We start from the raw sequence: 22,574 nt of genomic DNA, 5'->3' as shown, positions 1-22,574 counted from the left end.
TTAGGTTAAAAAAATATATATATCATCAGGTTAGATTCAGCCTGCTCAACTACAGTTTTACCACAGGGCAGGATCTTTTAAAATACGATATATTTTTGCTTCATTGTTGAGAGATGAAAAGACTTTTTGAAAGCTACAGTTTATAAATGTAATGAATATAAAGTAACTTTTGTCATGTAGACAGTTGATTCTTGTTATCCGTGGTAGTTATATCCTATAAACTCTCCAGGAATACTGAATTAGTAAATACTGACCGAGTATTCCTTGGGGAAATAGAGTTAGGCTCCTGTGAGCTTGTGGTCACATTCTGATCGACTGGTCAATATAGGATCTTGTTTTACGTGTACTTCTGTTTAAAGACACCTTCTTTAATATATATTTTTGATTCACTAACATTTAACTCAAAGCCAACACATTACAACTCATGCCTGAATAAAGCTTATCTAAACACACACATTTTCCCTGTAAGGCACATCACAGCCTTCTTGCACTTAGGAAAACTAGACAGCACTCCAGGGCCGTCCCGGGGAGCCATTTTATTTTATTTTATTTATTTATTTTTTTTGCGGTATGCGGGCCTCTCACTGTTGTGGCCTCTCCCGTTGCAGAGCACAGGCTCCGGACGCGCAGGCTCAGCGGCCATGGCTCACGGGCCCAGTCGCTCTGCAGCATGTGGGATCTTCCCGGACCAGGGCACGAACCCGTGTCCCCTGCATCGGCAGGCGGACTCTCAACCACTGCGCCACCAGGGAAGCCCTGGGGGAGCCATTTTAAATGGCAAAATTTCCAACAAAAAGCACAAAAGTGCAAAACACCTGGCAGGAAATAGATTGCAAAAAAGGCACTTGTTTGCAGTATGACGGTTGAAATTTCGAAGGTAGAGTATTCCCTTCAGCTGAGAACATACACATGCGGCAACTCAAATTTTTCACCACTTTGCACACATCTGTGAGTGTCCATGAAATGCCATGAGTGCTGATTTTGTGGTTAAAAATAAATTTTAGTGAGTAGGTGAGTTCACAGATACAAAATCCCACAAATAATGAGGATTGTGTGTTTGTGTATACTTATGTAAGTATTTATACACAATCATATATTCATTCAATACTTAATCATGTGGCAGGCACTATAGTAAGTATTTTAGATATACCTTCTTCCTCCTTTATTATAATAATTATATAATCTCAGTATCACCATAATCTTACCAATATGAAATTGAGGGCTAAGAACTTAAAATCACTTGTAAAATTCACACAGATAGAACCAGAATTTAAAGCTGAGTCTGATTTCCGAGCCTGTGTTTGCCCTCTGCTTTATTCTGTGTTTCACCAATTTTGTTTTTTTTTAAATCAAGTAAGTGGCCAGGCATACCACTTCTTGTCAAATTGGCAAACCACTGCCTTTGATCATCACACTGAACTCAAATTTAAATGACCAAGGTAACAATTTGAAAACCAAGCTATAGATATTTAAACGCCTATCCTTATTCTAATTCATGCTTCCAACTTTCAGTCATCTATTTTCAGTTATTAAATGCCTACTATGTGCCAGTAAGTGTTGTATGTGCAGTCATCAACACAGAGGTAATGCCAGGATGCCTCTGGGGCACGTCAGAACTGTTCTCCATCCATCTTCTAGGGCTAAGATATACACACACTACAGCAACTTCAAACTCTTACGGGCCAAAAAATGAAAGAAAGCTTATTGCTAAATGTGATGCCATTACCTGTCAAGCCAGTGATGTCTGAGAACTATATAAAAGAAAGTGCTCAGTATGCATTCTGGCTAAGAATGATGGATGTATTCATAAAAGCTTATATGTGAAACAGTAACTTTTAGGGACAATGTATCAAGCAGGATGGATTAGGCTCTCCTGCAGTAACAAATAGCCCCCAAGTATCACAATAAAGGCCTCTTTTTTGCTCTTGCAAAGTCTAGTGTAGGTTGAATGGCCCTCCTCCATCCTGTAGCCCAGTCTTAAGACATCTACTCCCAACCAACTGAAAGTCTGGGGAAGGTAGGAAGCAAAGGGTATTTGGATGAGCAATGTCTCTGCCACAAACACAAATCAATTTTCCCGTTAATCCTAAATGTAATACCTAACCATATACACTATGGGTAATCTTAAATCTCACTTTGATTAATGGTAGACAACGGGAAATACCTGTAGTTTAAAGTTTTTATTCTAAGCTTCAAATTTCTTCTAAATCGTTTACATTTTCTTCAAGAAAACTTTTTAAAGGACAGTTAAAGGATGTTTTCTTTTAGGATTTTCTTTAAGATTTTGAGTCAGAACTCAGTCTCATTCTTATTTCCATTATCTTGTTTGTATGGGTTGGTCATAAAAAGAAAGGGGAAAAATCACTAGCTAGCAATTATAATATCCGGGCCAGTGACCTCAGTTAAATGAAGGTGGTTGTATCCTGTGTTGAACTGTGTCTCCCCTCAAATTCATGTCTGCTCAGAATTTCAGAATGGGAACTCATTTGGAAATACGGTTTTTGCAGATATAATTATTTAACTAAGATGGACCAGACTGGATTAGGGTAAGCCATAGATCCAAGAATTGGTATCTTTATGAGAAGAGGAAAGGACACACAGATGCACAGGGAGGAAGGTCATGTGACAATGGAAGCAGAGATTGGGATGATGGATCCAGAAAGCCAAGGACCGCCAGGAGCCTCCAGAAGGTAGGCAAGGATTTTTCCCCAGAGCCTCAGTGTGAGCGATGCCCTGCCCACACCTTGATCTCAGACTTCTAGCCTCCAGAACTCTGAGCATAAATTTCTATCGTTTTAAGCCGCCCAGTTTATGAGACGTTGTTACAGCTCCCCTGGGAAACTATACAGATCAGACCTCAGATTTCAAATAAGAATTCAAAATCAGGAGGTATAAGTATATGAAGGCTTTGATAAAATCTGGTTATCATTTCATCTCTTTCGTTGTCTAAATGCCTTTGAAATTCAGGCCTAGCGGAGATATTTGCTACCACTCACATCTTGCAGCTTCTCTGGAGAATTCCTTGATCTCAACAAGAGGGAGCCACTGGCCTCCCCTCTTTCTCTATTCTCAAGGTACCTCCCCAAGGCTCGTCTCTCTAACTTCCCGCCATCTGTCCTGATCTCTCCACTAACTCCCATCCGGTGTCTCCCCAGCATCTCAAAGGTGTGTGGTCCTGGGGAATGTCTCATTTTATACACACACACCTATAACACCACCACTCTCTCCCCTCGCCGCCTCTGCCCCCGAGATCATTCATCGTCTAGATCAGAGGTGGGCAAACCTTCCACATGAAGGACCTTGGAGCAAATATTTCAGGCTTTGTGGATTCTACGGACTCAACTCTGCCATCGTGGCACAAAAGCGGCCTAGACAGAGCGCAGGTGAATGAACGCAGTCGTGTTCCAATCAAACTTTATTTACGGAACACTGAAATATGAATTTTCTATATTTTCTGTGTGTCACAAAATATTCTTCTTTTGATCTTTTTTAAACCGCTTAAAAACATAAACACCATTTGGGGCTTGCAGACCACACAGAATGGGCAATAAGAGGTCAGATGTGGTTCTCGGGCCAAAGTTTGCTAAACCTGATCTAGCTCAGAGGTTCTCAACTGGGGTCAGCTTTGTCCCTCAGGGAACATCCGGCATGTCTAGAGACGTTTCCTATTGTCACATGTCTAGTGGGGCTCTTTTGTCATCTAGTGGGTGGAGACCAGGGATGCTGCTAAACATCGTACAACGCACAGGACAGCACCCCTCCCCTCACCAAGAATTAGCCAGTTAAAAATGTCAGCGCCACTGAGATTAGAAACTCTGAGCTAGATAAAGGGTTCCTGTGAGAAACTGAGAGCCCTCCCTAACACCCCACGCCATAGGTTATACAGTTATTAAGGCCCTAGTTGGACGACTCTCATCCTAAATTCTTCTCAGATCTCTCCAACTGCAATCATTCTAACTGTTCTTCAATAGATCCTGTGTATCCATAGATCTTCACGGTGTGTTGTTCATTGTAGCCAAGGGCCCACGTTTCCTCCACGGCGAGCCTAAGAAGGGCATGTGGTGTCTTACCCACCTTTACATTCCCAGGACCAAGGATGACAGGAACTGAGCGAGGAAAACAATGAACTAAAACCTGCAAGTTATGAACTCACTTGAGGCAGGTACCAGATGAGGGAATTCCAGCTTCCGTAGAGAAGCTACTTCTATGAGCCCTTAGAGTGGAATTTTCTGTCCCAGAATGCCAGAGTTGCTGGGTGGATCGATGGCCAACAAGGCCCCATGCCTGATGCAGCAGGAACTACCTTTGGCCAGAAAGTCAGTGGGACTGGAGCTGGTTGAGAAGAGCCAGTAGGACTTCCTGCAGCCCCTCTTATGGCATCAGTGGAATCTTCAATTACCTGTTGAGCTTGGCGTCCTGTGGCATCACATGAGGTTGGAGCAGGTGGGACCACAGAGCCAGAAATTGATTTGCAGAATCCCGCAGCTCTGTGTTTGCCCTGCCCTGCTCCCATCTCATGCACCCGACGGCCCTTGGAGCCCTGACTCAGCCCCTCCTCCTAACCTCTGAGTTTCTCTCACCCTGACCCTGCTTTGCTCTCCCCATCTCACAGCCCACCTCTGCCCCACCCCAAGCTTCTGCACTGACTATGCCTCTTCCTCCTCTGATTTCTGGACTCAGCTAGTCCACACTCTGGACGTCCCAGGCCAACACCACCAATGGCTCCCTCCCTGCACACAGCACAGAGCCCCACTTCTCCCATCCTCCGACTTGCCCTCTGCTCAAATCCGGTCTCCTGCTCGGTCCTATTAGCCCCTGTCCACCCTCCCTCTCTACCCAGTCACGCTGGATTCTGTCTCCTTTGGCAGATTTCCCTGGCTGTTTTGATTCATCTTCTCCTCAGGTTCCTGTGACATGTACCCTGACCCCTACATCTGCCCTCGTACTTGTCCTCAGGCAGGGACAGAGCACCAGGTGACACTGGCTGTCACTCCCTGTTTCAAGCACACGGAAGACAGGCTGTGTGTCGGGGAGGATGCGGGAGAACAAGAGTGGAGCCCTGTCCCCTCCAGCAGGTGCTCTTGGTAAAGCAGATTCACCCACCGGAAGCAGCCTTGGATGACAAGACAATAAAGTATTTCAAGAGCAAAATTACATGGCCCAGAGTTCAGAGCAGGGTAAATAAAAACAGCTTCACTTCCTAAGCAAACAGAGCAAAACATTTCCTGAGCTCTATGTGGCCCTGTGATTAGCACTTTGCACTTATTAATCAGATCCTATAATCATTGTGGAACGCCTTTGATATAAGTAACAGCATTAGACCCATTGTACAGATCAGGAAAGGGCAGTCCGGGCAGGTGAAGTCCTCAACCAGTAAAGGGTGGGGTCTGACTGACCTGCTTAGTATCACAGGACAAAGTCAGCAGTGGTTTTTGCACAGAGAAGTAATAAGTTATACTTGGGGGTAAGGCCCTGGTACAAAGATATACCTCCTTCCCTCAGGCAAGTCTCTGAAAACACTCACGTCAGTGTTCCCTATGTTGAATTTGAGGCTCCCCAAGGTGAAATAAGTAAAGTATACATAAAGGAGTGCCCTGTTTGGCTAAGTATTTACTTAGCCCAGGTGTGTTAGTTTCCTCTGGCTGCTGTCACAAAGTCCCACAAAATTAGTGGTTTAAAGCAGCACCGTTTTACTATATCACCATTCTGGAGGTCAGAAAACTTAATTCCATAGGCAACCTCAGTTGCCCCTTGCCATGTAACACATATTCACAGGTTCTGGGGATTAGGAAGTGGGCACATTTGGATACACTGTTTGGTCTCCTCCAGGCAGTAACAGTGCCCTTGGGGCACCACCAATGGCAGACCTGCAGCCATTGAACATATACCCCTACAGGGCACCCAGGCAGCCAAGGGGAAAGTCCAGCACAGCTTACGGCATAGGAGCCCCGAATGGAGCCATCCACCTGGTTCCTCATCTTCCGCTGCTCTCCCCTTCCTACAGACCCAGCTCCTGTGAGGGGCCTCCAGGGCCAATCCCTGCCTTCTGTGAGCAGGTTTACATCAATCTTCTAGCCCTTTGTGTTTCCACTCTGATCACACAGCTCCTTCCATATACCTGAGATTGGCAGTCTCTTCTGGGCCTTCATTCTGGTGTCTGGTTCCTTATCTGATCCTTCAGAGACGTTGAGTTCTTGTCTTTTCATTTTTTTTTAAAAATAAATTTATTTATTTATTTTTGGCTGCATTGGGTCTTTGTTGCTGTGCACGGGCTTTCTCTAGTTGCAGTGAGCGGGGGCTACTCTTCGTTGCGGTGTGCAGGCTTCTCACTGCGATGGCTTCTCCTGTTGCAGAGCATGGGCTCTAGGTGCACAGGCTTCAGGAGTTGTGGCTCGTGGGCTCAGTAGTTGTGGCTCACGGGCTCTAGAGCGCAGGCTCAGCAGTTGTGGCGCACGGGCTTAGCTGCTCCACAGCATGTGGGATGTTCCCGGACCAGGTCTCGAACCCGTGTCCTCTGCATTGGCAGGCAGATTCCTAACCACTGCGCCACCAGGGAAGCCCGAGTTCTTGTCACCTCTGTTTGCTTGCCGGTCCTCAGTCCCAGAGGCAGAGTCCTGCCCTCGGCTTGGTGGCTGCGTCTCTCTCCTCCTGACAGGTTTCCTAAATGCCAGAGCCTGTGTGTGTCCTCGGCTCCGTGGTCACCCCCTGCCCGTGAGTTCACAGTCCCTGCTCCCCCGGCCCAGCACCAGCACCGCCCCCCTCTCCTGGGCCAGGCCCTGCCTTGGTTCACAGAACTCATCCCAGAAAGGTCCGTCTCCAAGGAGACCCAATCCCGGGCACCCTTGTGCTCCTCTCAAGGCAGAGTTTGACTAACCCCGTGTTAATCATAATCCGGACGTCAGAGGCTCCGATAGAGGAAAGGGGTCAGGCTGCCTGCTACACCCCATCAACTCACCAAAGGCTCACCTGGGAAGAACACAAGACCTTCTACTTTTCAAAGCACTTTTCAATCTATCATTTGCTCTGTAAAAGGGCCAGTGAGGTAAATGCATCCAGTATAAGCAACAGACGACTGATGGGAAAACTAAGGTTGAAAAGTACGTGGAGCTGCTAAAGGAGATGCAACAAGACCGAGCCAGGGCCTCACCTCCTGTCTCCTGACTCCCAGGTTAGGGTTTTTTCCGCCATATTATGTCAGTGGGTCAAGCCTGTAGGTAGCATCCGCTGAGAATCTCAGGGTCGGAAGGTCTTTAAATGTCATCTAGGCTAACCATGTAATCTAGGGACATTAAATGTCCTCTGGGTTAATGTCATGATGGTGGCAGCCCCTCAGGAAGTGCCCTGACAAGTGGTCAGCCAGCCTCTGCTTCAAAGCAGCCCCCGACACACAGCTCACCTTTAAGTGTCTCTGAACGTTAATAACGCCTTCCTTATCTCGAGCTCAGATCTAACTCCCTAACGTCTACCTACTCATTGGTTGAATCTGTTGCACCCAGGCACACACATGCATGTGTGCACACACACATATGCATACACACACACACACACACAACAGAGAAGAGCCAAACTGGACTACGTGTTGGATCTGTTTCTTTTACCTTAACCTTTGCTTTCCGCTGCTTTTGTTCATTAAAAGGGTACTGTCGATACGTAATTGCCTGCCTTGGGGAACCTGCCCCTCTGCCTGAATGTTAAACCGAACTGCCTTTGTTCAGGGAAACTCTGGACCCTGTTCCACCTGTAGATGGCTGCAAGAAAGAAGAAATGAACACATCCCCTCCCGGAGGCTGGCCATTCCAGGGGACAGTTGCCTAACTTAGGGCCTTTTTACTTTACTTCCTCATCTCCTCCCTTTCTCTGTGCTATAAAATAAACTGGCATCCAAACCCCGATAAGATGGTGATTTTGAGACTTTAGCCTGCCATCATCTCGGTCTGGCGGCTTTCCGAATCAAGTCGTATCCCCTGCCTCAACACCTTGTTTCCGATTTATTGGCCTGTCGTGCGGCGAGCAGAGCGAACTTGGACTCGGTCACACACACACAGCATGACTCTTTCCCATGACAGCCTTCTGAGTAATCTCTTTTCCGTGCTGAACAACCCCGCTCCCTTTCCTCTCCCTCCAGTGAGAGGATTTCCATGCCCTTCACCATTCTGGCCTCTGTCCTCTGAGTCACCTCGAAACGCTTCCCACAGTGTGGCAGTGACACGACCACGGCAGCCTAATCTAGCCTCCGATCTGGGCAAGACCTCCACGCTGAAGTCTGCCAAGGCTTAGAGAATGTGGTGGGTCCCGAGTCCCATCACGCTCTCATCTTACAGAAGGATCTAGAAAAGCGTGAACCGGAGCAGAGATTCCACAACACACTAACAAACAAGATCCGGAACTGGGTTTTGTTCTAGCGGCCCTGCCAAGCATCTCAGAAATTCTAGTAAATACAGGTCCATCTGGAAAGGCAACCCAAACCTACACTGTGTAATTCGGCAGGATCCCCAGCTGACGCCTGATCAAAGCACCTCTCGAGTAGGAGGAAAGGTGATGATTCCCAGATACCAGCTGCTCGCCCTCATCAGATGGAGTAGCTCGGAGAAGCAATGCGTCGTGCTTCAATTATTCGTACCCAGAGGTCGCCACCACTCAAGAGCCTGCCATTCGTGGAGGGGAGGCTTCAGCAGCACACCTGAGCGGAGAGATTGCTTCTGAATTCAGCTGTTTATATGTGCTGTTTTTCCCTTTTGTTTTCATGACGGAAGTAATGTCAAGCCCATCTGGTTGATTAGGCAGAGCAGTTCCTAGATGGGCAGAGGACAGTGAACCTTCGGCATCGCTGCTGGGTTCGGCTGCGGGCAACAAGGGCGGATGGCAGGCAATCCTGACTCCACTAAGGAGCAGAAGGGGTTGCACTTGGGGGCTCAGGAAGCCCGTGGCCTGGGTCTTCTTTTCTGCTGCCTCTTGGTCCTTATCCTGCATTTGCAGTAACTGCATTTTGCTGGAGACCAAGCCTCAACCTCTATCCTAGGTCTGGCAAACCGGGTTCGGGGAGCACTTTGGTCTAAAATGATGGTGCCCTGCCATGCTCTGAACAGCCTTTTCTCTCCCTAGAGCCCCAGGACTGCAGCCAGCACCCTGCTACCACCTGCCCGACTTTCTTGATGCCGGTACCCTGCTTGAGTCTCAACATGGTCTCGGTACCCAGAATCTCCATTGCTGGATTCCACCCTCCTATCAGGCCCTCCACCCCTGTCCTGTGCCTCAGGACATAATGCCTACCCTCCGCTTACACTTGTACCTGATGACTCACCTCCCTGTAGGAGGACACGTTGCTTCCTTTGCTCCCTGCCAGCAGCTGGCTTGACAACAACGCCAGCCCAGGGACCAATGTAGCTTCCCAGGCTCTCCAGTTCTGTCTGAAGTTATCAATGTTCCAAGATCCTTTCTGCTCAAAGCAGCTTTGGAGGAGAATGGATGGGAGGTTAAGCTGAAGAAAGGGAGATGCTGGGAAAAGCCAACCAGCATCTGTTTCCATTGCCCAAGCCACGAGCTAACCGCTCGCGCTACCTTCCCCCCACCCACCCCCATTCCCTCCTCACCCACCCAGCAACTTGATGCCTGTCACAGCGAGGACTGGGCCAGCCCCATGGACACCAAGACTAAGTCATTAAGGAAACACTGCAGTTCAGGGATTTTAGATTCTTTTCCTTTGGAATATATTGATGGCAACTAACAACTCAGGATAACTCAGAAAAACAAACTGATGCTTGGTTGTCTTAAGGATATATTGAAATTCACAAAGAACTATTTTTTTTTTGCCTGGTGGTGATTTTTTTTTACAGAAATAATAACTCCCATTTGCTAATTAACGTGATAAACAAAGATATAGCCTCTTCTCTTCCATCACCACCTCCAAAATTAATGTTAACAGCAATACTAAGCTTAGGCAGAGAACAAATGGGCTAGTTACACATTCACGGAGAACAGGTAAAAACTTTCCAGTGGTTGTTTCTTTGAGGTGTCTATTTTAAGAGATTTGAGGGGGAGTAGGTTACAAGGTGAGCATCCAACCTTTTAGAGAGCAAAAATCAAGAGTTTCGACCAAGTGTCTGCTTATCAAATGTCAACACACAGAACATGCCTAAATCAGGCTGAGCTTGTCTCCAAATTCAACGTGTTTTGCAACGCCATCCTCTGTCTGAACGTCATAGCCACCTTTACAAAAACAATGGTCTTTAGTTCAACTAAGTAGAAAAATGCAGTGAAAAGATTCCTTGCTCGTCTCCAGGTAAAAGCAGATATTTTTCTTAAGAAAAACCCCAGTGAGGATAAAAGCCAAGTATTGTTTTAGACTCTCTTCAATTTCAAAAATACCATTGAAAAAATAATTACACCCACGATTTATGCATGATGCGTTAGGCAGCCAGATACAATGCACTGCTACCTTGTAATTGCACTGAAAAAGTCAACATCAGGAAATATACCCTCAACTTGTTGGGATTATCACCTAGTCTAGTAACATCTTTGCCACAATGTAAATCTTGTCCAAATAATCTATCTTGATTAAATGATAACAGTAGTCATTTAGTTCTATGACTTAATAGACTTCTGAAGAATTTTTTTTTTGTTACTTCTGAAGAACTAGAGGGTCATATGATCTGTTATCAATGTGTAAGCTTTTTTTTTTTTTTTTTTTTTTTGCGGTACGCGGGCCTCTCACTGCTGTGGTCTCTCCCGTTGTGGAGCAAAGGCTCTGGACGAGCAGGCTCAGCGGCCATGGCTCACGGGCCCAGCCGCTCCGCGGCATCCTCCCATACCTGGGCACAAACCCGCGTCCCCTGCATCGGCAGGCGGACTCTCAACCATTGCGCCACCAGGGAAGCCCAATGTTTAAGCTTTTTATTGTGAAAGTTAATAGGCTTGAATCACAAGATTCCCTACAAAGATGACTGAAATGTCATCTGGGGGGAGGGGGTGGGTGCACCTCGGGTGTCAGCGCATGGAAGTGTTTTTAAAGACTCCCATTTTCCTCCTCCATATCCCCATGAAGACGAGAACATTCTCCAGGATTGAGTAAGGAAGCAATATGTATACAATACACTATCCATCACCCCTACTGATTACAGACCCAATCTAGAAAGGACAGTGTTCCTTGCATAATAGATCGATTATCTTACATAATATACGATAAATATGACAGACAACATCGTGCAGGATGGAAAGAGCCATTCAGAAGATGCAAACTGCTGAATTACGAATCTGAAGGGGCCAGGCTGAGAGAACCAGAACTTGGGTTTAACAGTCTTATGACAGCACAAGTTCCGCTGGGCTACCTGCTCATCCCTTTAGGTTTTCCTCTCATCCACTCTCATCCTGGCAGCCACCCGCGAAGAGGGAGCCTGATAAATGGGACGGGCACTGGATTTCAGTGTCTCCCCGACATCACTGTTCAGACACCTACCTGTGGTCGCTAATGGGGTTTTCTCTCCTAGCAACAGTTTTAACCTTTTGGCATGGATTTTGCCTTGATAATGTGAGTCAGCCACCACCGCGGAGGTGAAGGACATGTTACAGAGGGTACAGCACTTGTTTTTATCCACCATGTCGGCATCGCTTCCCTGTGAGGGAGAGAGATGAAAAGAACATTAGCGAGAGCCCCAAGGCCTCTGATGTTTCTGTCGCATTCCGTTCTGTTGCACGTGAAACTTACCATAGACTTTCTTCTTGAAATGTCTGTATTGTCTTTGCTCTGCAATCTCTTTTTTCTTCTCCATGATAATCATCAAAACTTTCTCAGTTACTAACTTCAACCTATATTTAAGAGGGACCACTACTGCCAGCACTGGGAACACAGGACAAATGGGCGGATATGAACCACCCGCAGAAAACCAAGGCCCACAACAGGTGTAAACACATGGGACCTGGCACCGGGAGGAACGGGGTCTCTCACTTCCTCCATTATATGCATCAAAGTAAGTAAAATATTGGAGTTCACGTGGCCTGAATTATTTAGCAAAAGTTATCATTTGGCATTCAGCTCTGCCTCTGACCCACTTTAGTCTCACCAGGATACGTGGTCCCCTGTTCAAGATTTTTTTAAACATTTCTTTACGGAATTGACTGTTTTTCATAATTAATGTGAGTCTATATCATAAAGCTATGGTGACCATGCTGGCTGAATTTTCCAAGAGAGTTTGTGTCATTTTCCTTTTCTTCAGGACAGATGATTCATTAACTGCTGCACAAAATACTTCAATCCAGCTTGATTTTTACTCCTTTGTAAGACTTCATGAAAGTGAATAATGATTTGGAGAAAATAAATCCTTTGTCAGACCATGTGACCCGGCTACTGTGCTCACAGATCATCAATTACCTATATTCTGTGAGGGGAAGATTAATCCATAGGCTTCCCTCCTGCCTAGTTAGAAATTGAGGGTAAAGGAGGCTCTCAGATAAGGAGTTAATCTATTCCTTAACGGAACAGCAGTAGCAAAGCATCTCTTTATTAAAACAGCAGCCTTGGGTGAGTATCTTGCCCCACAATAGCCCCTTCTCCTATCCCCGGCAGGCCCAAAGAGTGCAGTTTAAAATAAAAAGGAATGAAATTGGGTCATTTGTAGAGACATGGATGGACCTACAGGCTGTCACACAGAGTGAAGTAAGTCAGAAAGAGAAAAACAAATATTGTATAATAACGCATACGTGTGGAATTTAGAAAAATGGTATAGATGATCTTATTTGCAAAGCAGAAATAGAGACACAGACGGAGAGAACAAACATATGGATACCAAGGGGGGAAGGTGGGGTGGGATGAATTGGGAGATAGGGATTGACATATATACACTATTGATACTATGTATAAAATAGGTAACTAACAAGAACGTACTGTACAGCACAGGGAACTCTACTCAGTGCTCTGTGGTGACCTAAATGGGAAGGAAATCCAAACAAGAGGGCATATACGTATATGTATAGCTGATTCACTTTGCTGTACAGTAGAAACTAACACAACATTGTAAAGCAACTATACTCCAATAAAAAATTTTTTTAAATAAAATAGCATGGGGACGAGGATGAGGGTGGGGATGGGACTGAGAAAGGGAATTCTGTATGTTTCTGCATAATGATAAGATGTCCAGACTGCTGGAGAGTGTTGCCTTGCAAATTATGGGGCAGTTAGAAAACTAACTCCTTCCTTCTTAAGGCATTCGTTGGTAATAGGGCTGACAATTGTCAGTCAATCTTGGGAGGAGTGGGGTGTGTGTGTGTGTGTGTGTGTGTGTGTGTGTGTGTGTGTGAATGTACCAGGAGGCTGGGCTGCAGTTCGGGGATCGGGGAAAGGGAGAGACGCCATAAGAGTCTCTGAGATTTGCAGTCCCACCTACAGCTATTTATTCTCTTGACCTTAGCATTTAAATCTTAGCATCTCCCCAGCCCCCTTACCACAGCTAATGAGTGAGATTGAAAGAAATGTACTGCTAGGGGCTGGAGTGGGGGTCGGTGAAAGGAGACAGATTCTATAGAGAGAAGAGGGTCTTCCCGAAAGGGGTCTCCTAGAGAGGCACAAACCTCAGGGCAGGACGTCTGGGTAGACATCGAGGCTGGACTCACTGAGCGTACCCTTGCTGAGGGTTTCAAGCCGAGGTTTTCTCCTCAATAAAAAACTAAAAAGTGAATTCCCTGGCGGTCCAGTGGTTAAGGCTCTGCGATTCTACTGCACGGGGTGCGGTTCAATCCCTGGTCGGGGAACTAAGATTCTGTATGCCTTGTGGCACAGCCAAAAAATATTTTTTTTAATTTAAAAAAATAATAAAAATAAAAAACCAAAATGAAGTCATAAATACTTGTATCCCTTTGTCTGGTCTACTATGGAGCTGTCTGCACCAGGCAGGAAATAGGAGAAGAGCTGGCTTCCCCGCGTCGACCTCACCAGCCAAGCCCAGGAGATGCCCCAGATCTGTGTATGGGGTAGAGCTCGGAATACCGGGAAGTACAAACCAGGGAGTTACTGAGGGCTTTGATCCCAGTAAATGAGGAGTGGACGGGGGAGGACTGGGAGACACGGACCGGCACTTTCCCACTCTGTGTGAGAGGGTATTTGTCCTACATTTGGCGGCGGGGGGGAAGGAAGGTTGTCAAGGTGAAAGTCGTTGTTTGAATTACCCGTTTTCACCTACTTATGCATAATATGGGTCAAAGCACCTAATTTTTTTCTTAAAATTAGGCAGAAGATTATTAGCCAAAGCTTAACGCACAACCTACACCTATTTAGATCATGTGCATCCCTCCTGCCTCTTTTAGCAAAATTGCCGGCCCAGCCTGCCCCTCTCTCCCTGGAGTGCTAAGGTGGAGACATTTCTACGGAAAGTGGCTGCTGTCAGTATATGAAGTGTATTCAGAACTAGTTTCCGGGGCAAAGGACAGCCCTTAAACTAGATGATGACCAGTGGGTTTATGGTATTCATTCACCCAACACATTTTTAAGGACCTCCTAAATGTGTGAGATGCTGTGTTAGATGAACATAACCCTACTCCTTGTTATTAAGGAGGTTGGGACCAGGAGAATTGGAGAAGGCAGGTATAAAATGAAAGAGAAATATTGTAATCAAAGACATGTAGTCTCCTATTGGACCCACGTTCTCCCAATTGTAAGGTAAAAAGACTAGTAATGTAAATGAGCCTATTTCTGTGGATTTTCATCTTCAAGCCTTTCTTGTGCCTGGAATGTCCTTCCTCATCATTTCTTGTCTAATCTCCTCTTTCCAGAACCTGTTCTCATGGCCCAGGTTAACCATCACTTCTTGAGATGAAGCTTCTTCTGTCTCCCTCTACAGTCCTGCAGAAGTGGGCACTGATCTTAGGGTCCTCTGTGTGTCCTGTACATGCTTCTCTTATAATAGAGCACTGAGTCATGATGTTTATTTGTTTTCATATTTGTTCCCCTTATGAGGAAGAAGGACATTGCTAAGGTCAAGGACATTGATACTGAGGCCCCAGCTTTTAGCACAAGGCTTGCCACACAGTGGGACCTACAGATATTTACTGGATGAATGGAGGAGTTGAGGGTTGGTTTGTTAGGTTAGTAAATTGCATGCCATAAAAAGTCAAAAGAGGAGACAGGTAATGCAAGGAGGTCTATGGTCAGCCCAAATCTTTCAGACTAACAGGAAGTTGGCCAGAAAAAGAACCAGAATTTTCAACAATTTATAAACTAACTTGAGGGTTCAACTAGGGCAACATTTTCCAAAAAGTTATGTTTGTTTCAACATGGTTTTAATACATATGCTTAGATTTCTGCTCTGCTGGGCAATCTCATTCACATCACAATATAGAACAGTGGTCCCCAACCTTTTTGGCACCAGGGACTGGTTTCGTGGAAGACAATTTTTCCATGGACCGGGGTCGGTGGGGGGGATGGTTGTGGAATGATTCAAGGGCTGCATTTATTGTGCAGTTTATTTCTGTTATTATTCCTTTGTAATATATAATGAAATAATTATACAACTCCCCAGAATGCCAAATCAGTGGGAGCCCTGAGCTTGTTTTCACTTGCCACTCACTGATAGGGTTTTGATATGAGTCTGCAAGCAATTGATTTATGATGGTCTCTGTGCAGTCAAACCTCTCTGCTAATGATAATCTGTACTTAGAGCCGCTCCCCAGCGCTAGCATCACTGCCTCAGCTCCACCTCAGATCATCAGGCATTAGATTCTCATAAGGAGCGCGCAACCTAGATCCCTCGCATGCACATTTCCCAATAGGGTTCACGCTCCTATGAGAATCTAATGCCGCCGCGGATCTGACAGGAGGCGGAGCTCAGGCAGTAATGCAAGCGATGGGGAGCGGCTGTAAATACAGATGAAGCTTCGCTGGCTCGCCTGCCACTCACCTCCTTCTGTGCGGCACCATTTCTAACAGGCCATGGACCAGTACCGTGGACCCCTGATATAGAAGAATCAAAGAATAATAGAGGCAGAGAACCAATGGTTATGCAAAAATATATCATGGGATGTAATTATGCCATCATTGCAGAAGAGGGTCAAAGAAAGTTTAGCTGTCTGACAAGAGAGGGGCTGGGATGCCCTGAGAAGTTAGGCAGATTTTGAGGTCCATAAGACATCTTTTATAGGATATTTTACTAAAGAGGTCAGTGTAACTCACATGATGCCACCATCTCTGATTCCTCTAATGACCCTGGTGGAGATGTAACTACCCAGAAAGAATCTCAATATTAACCAAGGGCCTGGAAACTGCCGGAATTTAATTGTGTGTTCCTGGCTATCTACATCCTAAATTCATAGCTCCTTGCAACTACAGATCATAGCATTGTTCCTGGAGTCTCCTACTGCCCCCCAGAGCCCTGTTCTTCTATGGCTCTGGGGAGAAATTCCATAAAAGTTGATAAACTGACCTCAATGAACACATTTAAGGTTTCTGGCTTAAAGAATTGAGAATGGCCCTAAACTACCAAGTAAATTAAGGGGAATCCAAGATTGTCTTAAAATATGGGTTTCAAACTGGAGGTAAACATTCAGTGGGACTTTTTCAATGCAGTGTCCACATGGTTGAAAGAAAAAGAAGCTTGTGGAGGGTCCTAAGGCTGCCTAGTCAAAGCATTCTGCAAAGTTAAGAACTTTTCAGAAGAATTCCATCTAGGTGAAAAAACACTGCTGACTAGGCCAGAAATCTAGTCCCAAAATTCTGTTTTCTTTTTTTGTACTTTTTTTCTTTTTTTACTTAATTCAAATAACTGTCATCATTCTTCTTTACTTTAAGTGAGTGTAAAAAGCCTGAGAGAGAGACTTTTATTTCAGAATATCAGAGTGAGGAATCCTGTGAAATTGTTCCCTGGAAAAATAACCATAACCAGTGAAAATTCTTTTTTTAAAAAAAAAAAACCTTTAAAGTCTCTGAAAATTATCCTAAGAGCAAACACCAACTTAAAAAATATATATCTATTTAAGAAAATATACTAACTCTCAGTAAGAAGAGTGAGAGTCTACGGCACTTCAGAGACAACCTCTCCCTCCCTACTGACCCCCCAGTTCAACATAAAAAAAGGTCCACTCTGCTGTGTGTGGTCAAGAAATTAGTGTTCCCTCTCCCATCAGCTCCCCATTAAGAGATATCAGGAAGAACAGGTCACCAACACATCCCCTTTAGCTCCAAGCTGTAGAAACTAAATTCTTGGCAATGTAGCCCAGACAGAGATCAGGTACTCTCTTCCTCACTCTTATTCATAGGACAGGAGCTCTTTCCCTGGCATAGCAGGCCAAGAATATTGGAACCATGATTGGCCATGCCCCAGTTTGCTTGGAGGACAGAGGTTCTGTGCCAGAGGAAACAAGCTAAGAAGACCAGAGGCTGCCACCTCTGCCCAGATAATAAAGCAGAGATGTCACTCTGAGAAAAGCAGTGGCTCAGAGATTTTTCCATAAGAACAGAGTGGTAAGAGGGGGGCTGTAAGAACAGAGAGCTCTTAAACTCTCCCCAGAGGAACTGGTTGTGTTTGAAATAGAGTGTGGGAAGGTTTATGCTAAAGGATGCTCTCAAAAACAGTGGAGGTTTTGGTGGTAAGCAACTAAGAGAAAGCTGATAGCTCCATCAGAGCAATAAGCTAAACCACAGCCCAGCTAGTTTATCAGAAAGAACCAGGGAAAGAGACAGCTAAGGCGAGACTTCCCGGAGTGAGAACAAACTTCAAAGACTTGTCTCAAAAACTAATGCTACCAAAAGGACTGAATTTAATCTGATCGGAATTTATACCGTGCACTGGCAGAAACAGAAGAGCAATCATCCAGCAATTAGCAGAGCCTAAGAGCTAGGTATGATTCTAGCAGAGGCAGACAGCTTAACAGAGAAGATCAGGGGAAGAGACAGTCCAATAGAGTCCTGCAAAAACACTGTCACCCCACAATGGCTGTGCTCTTTCCTAAGGCTGTTCCTCTGAGCAATGACATTTGTGGCTGCATATCATGGGGGGGAAGAGATATAATTAAAATAATCTAGAAAAGACACGGGACAAATAAATAAGCAATCAAGAACAAAAACAAACCCAAGAGGTGGGGGAATAAGTTTCCAGAATTGCTACAATATATTACCTAAAATATCAAGTTTTCAACAACAAAATTAAAAAAAAAAATAAAAAAACCCCAGAAAAGTGTAACTCATACAGAGAGAAAAAAAAAAAAAGAGGGCCCAGATGTTAGGTTTATCTGGCAAAGACTTCAAAGCAACATCAAAGACTTAAGATGATTACAAATGTGTTCAAAGAATTAAAGGAAATCATGCTTAAATAATGGAATGTATGATGCCAATACGCTATAGAGTAGAGAATATCAATAAAGAAATAGAAATAATGAAAAAGAATAAAATGGATATTCTGGAGTTAAAAAGTGCAGTAATCGAAATTAAAAATTCACTGGAGGGGCTCATCAGTAGTTTTGAGCTTGCAGAAGAAAGAATCGGTGAACTTGAAGATAGATCAAGATAGAGATTGTGCAATTCAGAAAAGAGAGAAAAAAAAGAATGAAGAAAATTGAACAGAGACTCAGAGAAATGTGGAACACCATGAAGCACACCAACATATGCATAAAATTGTAATACCAGAAGAAGAAAAGAAAGAGAAAGGAGCAGGAAAACATATTCAAAAAAATAATGACTGAAAACTTCCCAAATCTGAAGAAAAACATTCATCTACACATCCAAGACATTCAACAAAACTCAAGTAGAATAAGCGCAAAATGATCTACGTCCAAATACTTCATAGTAAAAACACTGAAAGCCAAAGACAAGGGGAAATTTTTGAAGCAGCAAAGAAACAGCTCATCACAGACAAGGGAACCAAAATAAGATAAACAGCTGACTTCTCATCAGAAGCAATGAAGGTCAGAAGACAGTGGGATGACATACTCAAAAGGCTGAAAGAAAAAAATCTATCAACCAAGAATCTTACATCCTGCAAAACTTTTATTTCAATATTTAAGGTTAAATAAAGGCATTCATAGATTTTTTAAAACTGAGAGAATTTGTTCCTAGCAGATCCACACTATAAGAAATACTAAAGGAAGTTCTTGAGGCTGAAAGCAAATGACATCAGACAATAAGTTGAATCTCATAAAAAGAAACAATAAACAAAGAGCACCAGTAAAGGTAACTATGTAATTACAAAAGACAACATAAATGCATATGTCTTCTTTCTTCTCTTAACTAATTTAAAAAGTATATAGAGTCGCATGTATATATTTGTATAGTTGGGCCAATAATATATAGAAATATAATGTACTTGACAATAATAGCACAAAGGAGGTAGGTGGGAGCAAACCTGTAATACAGTAAGGAAATGACACCAGGTTGTAACTCAAATCCACAGGAACGAATGTTAAGAAACATAAAGAGTAAATAAGAAGGTTAATACAACAAACACTAAAATAGATACTGTTCTCTAATTTCTCAGCTTCCTTAAGGATATAAAATTACATAAAATAGTAATTATAGCAATATATCATTGGGTTTGTGACATGCATAGGTGTAATATATATATATATATATATATATATATATATATATATATAATAGCACAAAAAATGGAAAGAGAGAAGACTGCTATACAAGAGTAATATTTCTATATTAGGCTAAAATTAAGTCAGTAAAAATCTTAAGTAGATTCTAATAAATTGGGATGTATGTGTAAGCACTAGAGCAACCAATAAATAAATAATTTCAAATAATACAGTGAAAAATCACTAAAGGAATTAAAGTGGTATAGTACAAAATATTCTCTTAATGCAAAAGAAAGTGGTATAGGAGAAATAAGGGAATAAAAAAGACACAATTCATACAGAAAATAAAAACTAAAATGGTAAACATAGATCCAACTATAGCAACAATAACACTAAACTGTGGCAGTATTATACAGTCTAATCAAAATAGAGATGATAAGACTGGATAAATAGAAAACATGACCAAGCTACATGCTGTCTGGAGGACACACACTTTGGATACAGTGATACAAATGGGTGAAACGACAAGAATGAAAAGACGGGACTTCCCTGGTGGTCCAGTGGTTAAGACACCATGATTCCACTGCAGCGGGGCATGGGTTCAATCCCTGGTCAGGGAACTAAGATCCTGCATGCCACAGGGCATGGCCAAAAAATAAAATAAAATGAGCATAGTTTTAAAATAAAAAAATTAAAAGATATATCAGGCAAACAGCATACATAATGAATCTGTAGTGACTCCTAGGAAAAGACTAGGCAGTACACTTTTTAACATCAGTCTGAGCAATCTCTTTTTAGATATGTATTCTCAGGCAAGGGAAACAAAAAACAAAAATAAACAAATGGGACTATATCAAGCAAAATACTTCTGCACAGCAGAGAAAACTGTCAACAAAACAAAAAGACAACCTACCAAGTGGGAGAAGATGTTTGCAAATCATATATCTGATAAGAGGTTAATATCCAAAATATATAAAGAATTCATACAGGTCACAATTGAAAAATAAAACTGATTAAAAAATGAGCACAGGAGTTGAAGAGACATTTTTTTCCCAAAGAAGACATATAGATGGCCAACAAACACATGAAAAGTTGCTCAGCATCACTAATCATCAGAGAAATACAAATCAAAACCACAAGGAGATATCACCTCACACCTGTCAGAATGGCTACTTTCAAAAAGAAAATAAGTAACAAGTGTTCGCAAGAAAGTAGAGAAAAGGGAACCTTGTGCACTGTTGTTGGGAGTGTAAATTGGTGCAGCCACTATGAAAAACAGTACTGAGGTTCCTCAAAAAATTAAAAATACAACTACCATATGATCCAGCAATTCCATTTCTGGGTTTCCAAAGAAAACCAAAGCACTAATTTGAAAAGATACATGCAACCCCTATGTTCACTGCAGCATTATTTACAATAGCCAAGATATGGAAGCAACCTAAGTACCCATCAACAGATGAATGGATGGATAAAGAAGACGTAATACACACACACACACACACACACACATACACATAATGGAATGTTGGTCATAAAAAGAATGAAATTTTGCCATTTGTGACATGGATAGACTTAGAAGGTATGCTATATGAAATAAGTCAGACGAAGACAAATACTGTATGATTTTACTTATAAGAAATAAGACAAATGAACAAAAACAAAACAAGTGAACAAATATAACAAAATAGAAACAGAGTCATAAGTACAGAGAACAAACAGGTGGTTGCCAGAGGGGAGGGAGGTAGGGGGATGAGTGAAATAGATGAAAGAAATTAAGGGGTACAAATGTCCAGTTACAAAATAAATGAGTCAGGGGATAAGATGTGTAGTGGGGGAAAATTAATAATAATGTGATATCTTTGTATGGTGACAAAGGAGGTCAAAGTACAAACTTCCAGTGATAAGCTAAATAAGTACTATGGGTGTAAGGTACATGATTAATATAATTAACACCAGTGTATGGTAAAATGAAAGTGATTAGAAGAGTAAATCCTGAGTTCTCATCACAAGAAATATGTTCCATTTCTCTGATTTTGTATCTATATGAAATGAATGATGTTCACTAAACTTACTGTGGTCATCATTGCATGATGCATATAAGTACGTAAGTCAAATCATTATGTTGTACGCCTTAATCTTATACGGTTCTGTATGTCAATTATCTCATAATAAAACTGCAAGGAAAAAATTGGACAAAGGATCTGAATAGACATTTTTACAAAGAAGATATGCAAATGGCCAATAAGAACATGAAAAGATGCTTGAATCACTATCAGGAAAATGCAAATAAGCCACCGTGGGATACCACTTCATAACCACTAGGCTGGCTAGAGTTTAAAAGATGGGTAATAAAGGGCATGAGGAAGGATGTGGAGAATTAGGAACCCTCATATACTGCTGGTGAGAGTGTAAAATCACCGCCCCGCATTGGAAAGTCACCGCCCCGCATTGGAAAGCCATCTGGCACTTCCCCAAAAGTTGAAACGGGGAGCTACCGTACCACCCAGCAATTCCGGTTCTAGATACTATCAGTCCTCCTCATTTACAGGCACGTGCAGGTCCCCCCCGCTTTTCGGAAGTTCGCTTTCACAGAAGATCTCCGATTAGTACCTGTTCCACTAACTGAAAGAAATCCCAAGAGGATTTTGACTTTGGGGAGAAAAGTGAAAACAGCACTGAGCTTTTGTTTTGCACTGAGCTGTTACAGGGGCAGCACACAGCCGCAGCAGCCGGAGGAGCACCACAGGCTCCCTCCCCAGGAACTACACAGCATCTCAGCATCAAGCTGCCATAGCTTTGCACACCTTGTGAGCATCTGTGCCTCCGTTAGCAAGGCGTGTCCTAAGTTAATCGCTTCTTCGCTTTACGCCATTTCAGCTTACGAAAGGTTTCACAGGAACGCTCTACCTTCAGATAGTGGGGGGAACCTGCATTTGCAAATTTTCCTACTTGCAAATATTTATTTGTAACCCCCAAATCCACACTTGTGGTGCTATTGTGTTAATTTTCAGACTCACGTACAGTGGCAAAAAATCTGAGTCACCTGACACACACGTTCCCAGCTGAGCTTGAACAAGGCA

General features: G+C 43.4%; 1 protein-coding gene across 1 annotated transcript in view; it reads right to left on the bottom strand.

Moving 5' to 3' along the window:
* The window catches only part of ZMAT4 (zinc finger matrin-type 4), a 342,313-nt gene that overhangs the window by 129,075 nt on the left and 190,664 nt on the right, over positions 1–22,574 (bottom strand). The window contains exon 4 of the mRNA XM_060001109.1: positions 11,453–11,609. Within this exon, the coding sequence (XP_059857092.1) occupies positions 11,453–11,609 (157 nt within the window). The remainder of the gene's footprint in view (positions 1–11,452; positions 11,610–22,574) is intronic.

Source organism: Delphinus delphis, chromosome 21 (genome assembly GCF_949987515.2).
Source record: "Delphinus delphis chromosome 21, mDelDel1.2, whole genome shotgun sequence".
Taxonomy (NCBI): domain Eukaryota; kingdom Metazoa; phylum Chordata; class Mammalia; order Artiodactyla; family Delphinidae; genus Delphinus; species Delphinus delphis.
Note: the sequence above shows the minus strand (reverse complement) of the source record. Positions and strands in the feature narration are given on the sequence as shown.